The sequence below is a fragment of the Macrobrachium nipponense genome, chromosome 26 (assembly GCF_015104395.2).
Source record: "Macrobrachium nipponense isolate FS-2020 chromosome 26, ASM1510439v2, whole genome shotgun sequence".
Lineage (NCBI taxonomy): Eukaryota > Metazoa > Arthropoda > Malacostraca > Decapoda > Palaemonidae > Macrobrachium > Macrobrachium nipponense.
Window position 1 is genome coordinate 2,889,869 of NC_087215.1, and position 11,679 is coordinate 2,901,547.

An 11,679-nucleotide genomic window follows, 5' to 3' on the forward strand; every position below is an offset into this window, starting at 1 on the left:
GGAGAGAGGGTTGGATGCTTTTGAGATGAAGCTGCTGGGAAGGATACTTGGCATCAAATGAGACGATTATGTGAATGAAGACAACAGGATGAGATTGAGGCAAAGGCCAGTCAGTACCAGGCTGAAGAGGGGAAGGCTGAAATGGTTTGGACATGTTGAGAGGATGGATGGGAATAGAAACCCTAAGAGAGCACTGAGAGCAGTACAAATAGGAAGAAGACCGCTGGGTAGACCAAGAACGAGGTGGACAGACATAATTGTCAGGGATCTTGAGGATGAAATCCATAACCTAGAGGAAGCGAGGGAAATGACTCGGGATAGAGACAGATGAAAAGGAACTGTATCAGCCTTCTGTCACTGGCCAGTGGCGGGAAGATAAAGTAAAGTAAATTTTGTTGGAACTGACTATTTATATTAATATTATTCAGACGAGAATAACTTTTTTAATTATCCTATAAGCATCTCTCTCTCTCTCTCTCTCTCTCTCTCTCTCTCTCTCTCTCTCTCTCTCTCTCTCTCTCTCTCTCTCTCCCTCCCGTCTTATATCGCCTGGATTGACTATTTAGATAACGGTAAATGTTTGATATGTTATTTGGATTTGGCCAAGGATCACAAAACCGTAAATGGCTACTCCACCAACTTGTGCTAGTGCTTTATCTATTTTTGCCCTTGATTAACTGGACTAATTACCTGTATTACCAATAATATACGAATCTGATCACAAAGATGTTACACACCAGGTTTTGTAGCCGTGGGTTGTATAAGTCATTAGAGCATCAATTTTGCAAGGATATTGTTTTATTAATTAATCTATGCTAAGAACACATTACTGGATATGCTTATCTAGTACTACAGGATTTGTATTTATGGCATAACTTAGTTGAGTTACCAGTATTTATGAGTGTGATGGACCACCTGGCTTCACCCCTCACAACCATCTAGGCTACTTATGGAAAGTATTTTAATTTGCTATATTTCTTATATTATAGAATATTTATTATATTATTTCCGAAACTATTTATGAAAATAAATTATGTGAAATGAAATGCAGTGAAATGTGTGCATCAGTGCACTAACATAATGATGGTGAGGTATAAAGTATGTAGGTGTTGCAAAACTGTATACTATTAACATATTATTTAGTGTCTCAAATTATTTGGTGATAGTCTTTAGACATGTGGTCAAATCGGTCACTCTTGGCTAACCATCCCCCCGCCCCAACCAACCGGCTCACGCTTGCCCACTCACTCCGCCTCTATTCGTGGCTTCCGCGGCTAATATCCAACACACCTTGTTGATGTTCCCCCTCCAAGCTATTCAAGAAACCCACCACTTACTATATCTCCTGTTCATTAGTCTATTACATAGCCATGTTTTTATTTTTTGTAATAAAATAATTGTAAACATTTGGAAAATATAATGGTGTATGAAATACTGTCATCTGAGTATTATTTCACCTTCCAAAAAACATCCATCAGATTAATCTCATAATAACTGTTAGACATTGAAATCCCGAACATGAGGAGGTGCGGGATAGAAGGATATTTATAACAAGGTGTGGGTTAAACGTGATGGGGACAGGTGACATTGGGTGACCTTAATTTAAATCTTGACGGGTTCACTTATCAACATTTATAAGGTAATGATAGTAATACCTTTACTGATAGCAGTTAATATCAATGATTCTAAGTCGCCATCACAACTGGCACATAGCGTTATAGGGTTACTGAGATCATCTTTGTGTATCTGGTTAATGTATGTAACTATCGTTTATGTTATGAATCCTGGTTTTCCCACGAGGTACCGTGCCACACACAGCCATGGATGAGCTGTATAACGCCAGTGGTCTTGACAGACGTGTTTGCAACCTTTGTGGAGGTTTATTTGGTAATTACGATTATCTACACTTAGGTAAGTGTTAGTCGATGTCATTGTGTTTATTTGTACGTTTGGAATAACTGTTCTAACATAATGTTGTGCACTGTAATCTATGTATTATATACTCGTCTATGGCAACGTTTGTAGAGATGGCGGCAGCAAACAAAGGCAACTCTGTTGGGCATATACTTAAAAGGCTGTAAACACGACTGTCAAGACCACTGGTGTTATATACAGCTCGTCCATGGCTCTGTGTGTGGCACGTTATCTCGTGGGAAAACCAGGATTCATAACGTAAACGATAGTTACAGACATTAACCAGATATACAAATTTGATTTCAGTAACCCTATAATGCTATGTGCCAGTTGTGATTGCGACTTAGAATCATTGAGATCAACTGCTATCAGTAAAAATGTATTGCTATCATTATCTTATGAATGTTGATAAGCGAACCTGTCAAGACTTAAATTAAGGTCACCCAACGTCACCTGTCCCCATCACGTTTAACCCACACCTTGTTATAAATATCCTTCTATCCCGCACCTCCTCATGTTCGGGATTTCAATGTCTAACAGTTATTATGAGATTAATCTGATGGATGTTTTTTGGAAGGTGAAATAATACTCAGATGACAGTATTTCATACTCCATTATATTTTCCAAATGTTTACAATAATTTTATTACAAAAAATAAAAACATGGCTATGTAATAGACTAATGAACAGGAGATATAGTAAGTGGTGGGTTTCTTGAATAGCTTGGAGGGGGAACATCAACAAGGTGTGTTGGATATTAGCCGCGGAAGCCACGAATAGAGGCGGAGTGAGTGGGCAAGCGTGAGCCGGTTGGTTGGGGCGGGGGGATGGTTAGCCAAGAGTGACCGATTTGACCACATGTCTAAAGACTATCACCAAATAATTTGAGACACTAAATAATATGTTAATAGTATACAGTTTTGCAACACCTACATACTTTATACCTCACCATCATTATGTTAGTGCACTGATGCACACATTTCACTGCATTTCATTTCACATAATTTATTTTCATAAATAGTTTCGGAAATAATATAATAAATATTCTATAATATAAGAAATATAGCAAATTAAAATACTTTCCATAAGTAGCCTAGATGGTTGTGAGGGGTGAAGCCAGGTGGTCCATCACACTCATAAATACTGGTAACTCAACTAAGTTATGCCATAAATACAAATCCTGTAGTACTAGATAAGCATATCCAGTAATGTGTCTTTAGCACAGATTTAATAAAATTATATCCTTGCAAAACTGATGCTTTGATGACTTATACAACCCACGTCTACAAAACCTGGCGTGTAACATCTTTGTGACCAGATTCGTATATTATTTGTAATATAGGTAATTATTGTCCAGTTAATCAATGGCAAAAATAGATACAGTCCTAGCACAAGTTGGTAGAGTAGCCATTTACGGTTTTGTGATCCTTGGCCACATCCAAATAACATATCAAATATCTACCATTATTTAAATAGTCAATCCAGGCGATATAAGACGGAGGACAGAATGAGAGAGAGAGAGAGAGAGAGAGAGAGAGAGAGAGAGAGAGAGAGAGAGAGAGAGCTGCTTATAGGAAAATAACAAAAGTTATTTTCGTCTGAATAATATTAATATGAATAGTCAATTCCAAAAATTTTTAAGGCATTTTTATTTAGAATATGTGATAACGATTAAAAGCAATACGATGTGATAAGGATTAAAAACAATGCGAATTGTATAAAGATTTTTCCAAAAATAATTATTCTTTCAAAAAGATAATATTTTTTGATAAACATTTTTTAATAGAAGGCACAAGGTCTCAAATATATCCGTCAGATTAATAACTAAACAGAAATAAAAGCTCTCTCTCTCTCTCTCTCTCTCTCTCTCTCTCTCGTCCATATATATTTCATTCAATATTGCACTTTCTTTGCGTGATTACCGTAATTTCCCTCTTCCTCCCTTTCGAACCATTCTAACTATGTACTGGTTGGGCCACATTCAGGGCAAGAAGGGCATTATCTCACCAAGCCAAGCTGGGCGGGGCGACACCGGTTTTGTAACTGGGTGTACACCCTGTAATATGATTTGTAAATTTGTTGTTTATCCTAAAGATGCTACCACACTACAAAAAAAAAAATGCCTGCCATAAATCCCCCTGGGGGGGGGGGGGGGGCCGTTAGGCAACTTGCGTACGTGGTACGTGTACATAACAAGACTGTGGCAAGTGGATAGATGTATAAAGTATAGGTTGCAACTTCCAGTAAGCCAGTGACTTGAAATCAAACGGGTTGTGATGTCTGCATAAGTTGTCAAGGTTAACCTTTGTCAAAGCGTGGTTAACATGATTACGACATGTGATAGAAGTTTCCAACATGTTTATTACATGGTTATGATGTGTGATATGAAGCCCAGCATGTCTGTCATGTTTGCAACTTGTATGCAATAAGCTGCTAGTGTGGTAGACATGCAGAATATATTGCCATCATGTATATGGCTTGTTTGCAACTTGTGTTTAATGAGTGGCCAAAATGTTGGATGTGTGCCATATGTTTATGACATGTCTGTGATGTTTTCAACTTGTGTGTAACAAAGTTGCCAACATGTGTATGACATGTTTGCAATTTATGTGCAATAAGTTGCCAACATGTTTGATGTTGGCAATGTATTGCCAACATGCTATGTTTGCAACTTGGATATTTCCAAGTAATGATGGTGTGGCTGCTCTGACCTTGGGAATTAATTTTTCCTGAAGTTTTAGTGCTTTTGATGAAGAAGCTGTAGTTATCAGGTTTGGGGTCGACTGTATCTACCTTACTTTCTATCTCACCCAACAATGATGAGACACCTTGGGGAAGTTTTGGGGGTTTGGGTTGGGGAGAACAACATACAAACATAAACAAAGCCGCCATGTATGTGTTCTGGTAGAGGCCAAGGTTTAGGCAAACCCTCAGGAAGCTCTTATGTTCCATGGAAGGGAGCAGCTGAGGGGAGGTGTGGTTCTCAGGGTGGTGAGTGTAGAAGGTATGATTTGGTAATGAGGAGGGCAGTTGGATGTTAGGTAGAGAGGCCTGGTTGTAAGTATCAGGTGATTGACAAAGTAGTACTTTGTCAATCACCTGATACTTAGCGTTATCCTTATGCATAGCATATACCTACTTATGAATTTATACGGTGTCCCCCCCTTTCACATCTCAAATAAATGGTCACCCTATGAGTAACCAAACACTTCCAGCACCAGATCATCAGACTGAGCAATCATAATTAAAAAAAACATAATCAAATACTACAATGAATCACCAAACAGTTTCAGTACCAGGTCATCTTGTATCAGCAGTTCTAGTGTCCCATATCAACCTAAGCAATCACAAATAAATTTAGAATATCAGATCGATCGTCAACATACTGAACACCATCCTATTATAGAGCGATAAGAAACTTGTTGTAGTATATTAGGTAAATTCTCAATATGCTTTCAGCTAAGTAATTTCCTTAAACATTCTTATAACACTATAATTCAAACAGCTCTCCAAAGATCTGAAGTCTTTGTAAATTTCAGGCCATACTGACATCATGGATGATTTATCGAAGCACATCAAAGAATGTGGACTGTCTTCAAGGTGGATCAAGATTTTTCAAGAGCTTGGAATTGACACACTTGAGGATCTACGGAATAGTCTTCACACATCAAGTATCAAGGAGGAGTTGAGGCGTCAGGCAAAGCAGGATGAGGAAGAAGTGCTGAGGAAACTATTCAATAGTTGTGAGTATGATTTAAACTAACGTCCATATTCATTATAGACTTATGATCAGACATGATATAGTGTTCCTTAAAAAATAAAAAGGACTTGGATGCAACCTTTCAAAAGCCAGTATTCTGTGAGGATATCATTATGTTTGTGAGCTATAAACTTCCAACCTCCTTCAGATGGATACACCTGGAACCAGAGTTCTGAGGTGTAAGAGGCCAAGGTTATTAAGTTTCTCCACCAACAGAAGTAGGATAATGTGGCCAATGGTAGTGGTGAAAGTATGTTTCTCCCCCAAAACCCCATGAGACCAAGGATAGTGGCGGAACAAAACCTCTCCCCCCTATCGCACAATAAGGCCAAGGAGGAAAAGGACATGGATTGTCTGTTACATCATTTAGTTTGACAAATGGCAGAATGTTGAGCCAATGTGGGAAACGGTGCATTCAAGGGAAGGTTAACTCTTTGGACCCAAGAAGTAACCTCCACAGAGGACAAGGCCGCCGGGTAATGTACACAGGCCAGAGCAAGGATTCCATGAATTTTCATATGCCACACAAAGTAATCGTCAAAACTTTCTTTGGCCAGCGCACATCCTCTTAGGGTTGGATGAAATGTCAATTAGATGTTTATTGTGAAGACACCAAATTGCAACACAAAACTGGTACCAAATTGCAGTATAAAACTGCAGTTACTTCTTGACCATAGTCTTCATTTAATACATGTTCCCGTCTTGTACTTTTTTCATATGTTGTCATTCCCACCTGAAATGTCTTATCCGTTACTAAATTTGACAACTTACAAGTCCCAACTAACACAGTGGAATATTTTTACATAATTAAAGATGGACAAAAGAGTGAGAAATTTACGTGACTGGGTTGACACATCAGGTTTTAGGTCTTCGTTACCCAAGTGATTTTCTCGAGCACTACCTGGAGGGCTGTCTGTTAAGTTGAAGTGCCACTGTTAATGTGTGCTCTGATAGTCTAATGTTTAGTGCAGAAAAACCATTCAATCATGCCAAGATAAACTCCTCTTCTCTTACTGAGTAAAGATCTTAAGTTTACTAGAGCTGAGGTTTAAAGGGAAGAAATCTGATCTTGTGTCAAGTTATGTCGACTGAAGCCAGTTTTTGTATTCTAAACATTACTACACTGCAAGAACATTTAATATAAGTTGTAATACATTTTAATACATTTTTTTGTCTTACAGGTGTATTGTATGACGACACTCCATGTGACATTAGACAAGATCAGTCATGTCTGGAAGTATCACAATGTGGTGACGGTGCTGAACGTGAATCAGGAGCAGTGGATTTACAACAGCAGAATCCTAATGAGGTAGAACTCTTAGAAAAGCTAGGTTTAACTTCTTTTTTCCCAGATAAAATTACATTAGATGTAGTGAACAAGAAGTCATCACAGAAGTTAGAATCTGTAAAGGATATACCTTGGTATGTGCTTTCCAAACTCTTAATGCTAGATTACAGGGCAAGAGATGCCATCATTACACCAAACATTAAGAGAGAGCTTGCTACTGGATGTAAACAGCCAGGTATGCCAACAAGAGATGACATTGAGGACTTTCTTACAGAGTTAACTGGGGAACATTCGGGAGATGTTGCTTTTGCCCTCCACCCAACAGATGTAATTATGGCAATCATCATGTGCTCATCTAACTTTGTAAAACAGATCATCTGTGAAAAATTGTTCTTGTGCAAGTTAGCCATCCCGTTAGTCCTACCTCTTCCAAAACAACCCTCAATGTTACTTTTGTGGCCCCTGAGAACTATCCACATAGAGAATTATTCTGATCGTAGAAGCTGCCCGTCAGTATCGGCATTAAAGCAGCCTATTCCAGTGATATCATGTTTGAGACTGGGAGAAATTTCACAATCAAAATCTAAAATCTTGAATGAAGTTTTGAATGACCAAAGTCATCCCACTTTCTTTCACAAAGATTGTGAAAACGGAATGAATAAGCGCTCGTTTTCAGAAGGGTCCGTAGAAGTTGCGTGGCAGCTTCATGTGCCAAGAAGTGATAAGTCGGAAAAGGTCAACAAGACTACCAAGGTCATTTTGAATCTTCGGGGAAATGCAGAAGCATATGAAGCGACCACCCACTTTCTTTTCAAAGTGTCCAATGTTGCTATTGTGATGATAGATTTCCAGCACTGTAAAAGCGACTACATATCTGAATTTTTAGAGAGACTTTCACAGTATGATTCAAGTTGTATCCTAGTTGTAACCAAGCAGCCAAATGCACTCCTTGGCACAAAGGAGAAAGTGGAAATTAGAGTGTTTTTAGAGACACTGCAGAAGATGAAGTTTCCCAGGGAAAGAATAATATTTGACTTTGAAGGAGCAAGGGCAAAGAATGTCAGGGTTTTTAAAGAAGAAATAGAACGGAAATTAGATCAGTGTTTAGAAGGAGTGAACCCTAGAAATTTTGAACATGTGTTTGAGGAAGCAGCAGAAGCCTTTGGAATTACTGTGGATGAAAAGGCCGTGAAGTGCAGGAAAGTGAAAGGCAGAGCACATTGTCTTCAGAAATGTATTGAAAAACAAAATAATGTCTGCCTAAAAACCCACCATCTACGGATGCAGTGCAAACCTTGGATAAAATGGGCAAAACTGAATAAGGAAGAGCACAGACAGGAGCATAAAGGTAATAGTACAATTGATGCATATGCTGACAAGATTTACAGAGAAAAACTGAAGGAAAGAGATGAACAGCTTCGGTTCTTACAAAGCCAAACCAAGGTGTTTGGTATGTTTATGAAAGATTTGCTCAGTTTTTCCAAAATTCAAAGGGTGTACTATCTGAAGTGGCTGAAAATCTATCTTGATGACTTGTCTAGACAAATACTGCCAGAGCAACAAAGGAAATTTAATCAGTTGTGGAATGAAATTAGCCTAATGGATGACAAGGCTCTGGGAGAAGGACCCCAACCTAAGGACATGAAACAAAAAAGGGATGATCTTCAGAAGCGACTAAAATCTCTAGAACAAGAACTGTCGGATTCTTCTTTTGGCTTGGAACATTTTATGAGGGAGGCAGCACAAGCCTACGAAGCTTTTTCAGCCACACGAACCAAGAATCATAAGATTGCTCATATAAAAGATTTACCCAAAATCATGGCTGAACTTATGTTGCAAGGCTTTCCTTTGGAACTCATGGATGGAGATGCAGCTCACGTACCACTTGTTTGGGTAGAAGCTGTGTTACAACAGCTGAAACAGATAATTGGTGACAAGAAGATTTTTGTTTTGTCCATCTTGGGAATCCAAAGCTCTGGAAAGTCGACATTGCTTAATGCAATGTTTGGCTTGCAGTTTGCCGTTGCTGCCGGAAGGTGCACACGTGGGGTCTATGCGCAACTTTTGCCGCTGCCTGAGGAGTTTTCATGCAATAAGTACGAGTACCTTCTGGTTGTAGATACTGAGGGACTGAGGGCTTCAGAGTTAGGTCATGAAAAGGTCCAACATGATAATGAAATCGCAACCTTTGTAATTGGGATAGGAAATATGACACTAGTCAACATCAAAGGTGAAAATGTAACGGAGATTGAGGATGTACTACAGATCGTTATCCATGCATTGCTGAAAATGAAACTGGTTAACAAAAGACTAGCATTACAGCCATCATGTTTTTTCATTCATCAGAATGTACCAGCTCCAGATGCTGCTGAGAAACTAAAGCTAGGACAACTCAAGTTTATGGAAACCTTGAACCAGGTGACAGCAGCGGCAGGTAAACAAGAGGATGCCCCAGAAATTACTCGATTCAAGCAACTCATAGAGTTTGATTACAACACAAATATTTTATACTTTCCCGACTTGTGGAAAGGTAACCCTCCTGTGGCAGCAGTAAATCCTGGTTACAGTGAAAGCATTAGTAAAGTCAAGGAAGTATTGCTTAAAAATGTAATGCGAAGAAGAACGTTCCAAGTTGGTATTCAGGAATTTCTCGTAAAACTGAAAGACCTGTGGAATGGTATATTGGATCAAAACTTTGTATTCAATTTCAGAAACAGTCTTGAAATTGAGGCTTATAGCACGCTTGAGAATGTACAGTCAGAATTACAGTGGTCTTTGAAAAATGCAGCAATGAAGTGGTTTAATGCTAAAAGGAATGTAATAGAAAACAGTGATAGTATAGCCGATTCCATGGAGGCCTCACTTATTGGTGAACTCCGTGGTCATCTTGGAAAGGAATTAGCTGAAGTGAGAAAGAAGTTAGAGAAACATTTTGAAAGCAGAATTTGCTGCAGTTTTAGAACAATGGAAGGCAAAATCATTTATCAGGCTTCAGGAAAGCTATAATGACACAGAAAGAAGAACGATCAAGTCCTTGAAAGATGAACTGAGAAGGAAAGTAATCCAAGTAGACTCTTTGAAAGATGTTAAGAAATACAAGTCACTCATAATGACTGAAGCAAGGAAGTGGGCAAATGAAATAAAGCAGAATCAATTAGACGCGTTTCTTGAAGACCAACAAATGAAAGAAGACTTTAGGTATAAATGGGACGAATGGATGAAGAAAGTGGACTGTGGGAATGATGACCATGAAGATAATATTGAAAGTAAAATAACAAAATTTTTGCTTGAAACATTCCAAGAAGATCAGGTCCTTGTGAGAAATGCATTGACAAGTGTAAAGTCAATGTCAGTAAACCTAATGCAGCAAAAGCTTTCTGACTTTGTTGACCAGTATGTTGCCAACAACTGGATACATAGTGGCTGGATGCCAAAACTAGTAACTGGAATGTTACCGAAGGCAATCATTGGAGATTCTCCAAAGATTAGAGCAAAAGTGATTATTAATAAAAAAGTCAGTGATGTGCATTCTTTGGTGCGAAATGCAAGTAGGCCTATTGAACATGACGACATTAAAGTTATTTTAGAAATAACTAAGGCTATAGTAAAAGAAATATTGAAATCTGGAATAGTTATCCCACTAGAAGATCAGTTTACAGTATGCATGGCCTTTTGTTTTTACAAATATGTTTGTGATGAGTGTAACCAATCGTACAAGGTCAGTTTAATCAATGGAAATGTAGCGGATGAGCACAATTATCCAAATGAAATGTTTAAAGAGGTGCTTTCCCGGCATTTTCCTGAATGTATTCCTCTAATTAAGACGGTCCTCCAGCAGTTCTCTGTGAAACCAAGTGTTCTTGCTGTCACAGAGCAAGATATCAAGGTACACAGGCAAGGAGTAAGCAATGTTCATGCTCTTGCTGATGCTGAAGCGACAATTCAAATATTAAATCAGAAATTAGAGACATATGTCAATAAAACTGAAAATCAAAGTTTTAAAGAGGAGTATGTGGAGGAAATTGTAAAGATGGTAAAAAAACATGCAGTTATACATGATGATGTAAGGTTCACTAAACCATTTATTGTTAAGTTAGCTGTCCAAGCGTGTTACTATGCACTTCCAGTGTTTTGTGAAAAACACAAGAAATATAAGGACTCCCTTAATCCAGCGTTATATCTGGAAAGGGAGTACTATGACACGTTTTATGAAATTTTTCGAAGTTCCGTCCGTAAGATATCTGACGAGAAAGCACTGGCCCAGATTGTAACTGAACGCCTGTGTAAAGCAGTGCAGTCTGCAGTAGACAGAGACATTCAGAGAGAATTAGCTGATGATGTGAGAATCAATGTATCTCAAGTCAAACTGAAGTCAACACTACTCAAGGCGGTATTGCACAAGCTGCTGGATGAGGACAATTTTGAAGAGTTTATGCTGTATCTGGAAAACTTGGACGCCTGCCTTCGGAAGTGGATTGCTCATTTTCTTGACGAGTACCTATTTATGGAGGGAGAAAATGGGTGCAGGTATGTGCAGATTGTTATGAAGGAAGCGAAGATTTTGTTGACCAAAATCTCTGAAAATGCCTTACAGACTTCTGTGGAAGTACTAGATGAGCAAGTGACAGAAGGTGATATTAACCAGTGGGTTCGGGAGTTCCACAAAAAGGTGTTAGACAAAGTACCAATTCCACTTGATGATATTTTAAATCTCGTTG

At 38.5% G+C, this 11,679-nt stretch overlaps 1 protein-coding gene across 1 annotated transcript in view; it reads left to right on the top strand.

Annotated features, from left to right (window-relative positions):
* The first annotated feature begins 1,820 nt into the window (after window positions 1-1,820).
* LOC135199929 (interferon-induced very large GTPase 1-like) overlaps window positions 1,821-11,679 on the top strand; it is an 11,442-nt gene continuing 1,583 nt past the window's right edge. The window contains 4 exon segments of the mRNA XM_064228049.1: window positions 1,821-1,911; window positions 5,453-5,656; window positions 6,855-9,904; window positions 9,906-11,679. The exon segment at window positions 9,906-11,679 is cut by the window's right edge and continues 1,583 nt beyond it. Of these exon segments, the coding sequence (XP_064084119.1) occupies window positions 1,821-1,911; window positions 5,453-5,656; window positions 6,855-9,904; window positions 9,906-11,679 (5,119 nt within the window).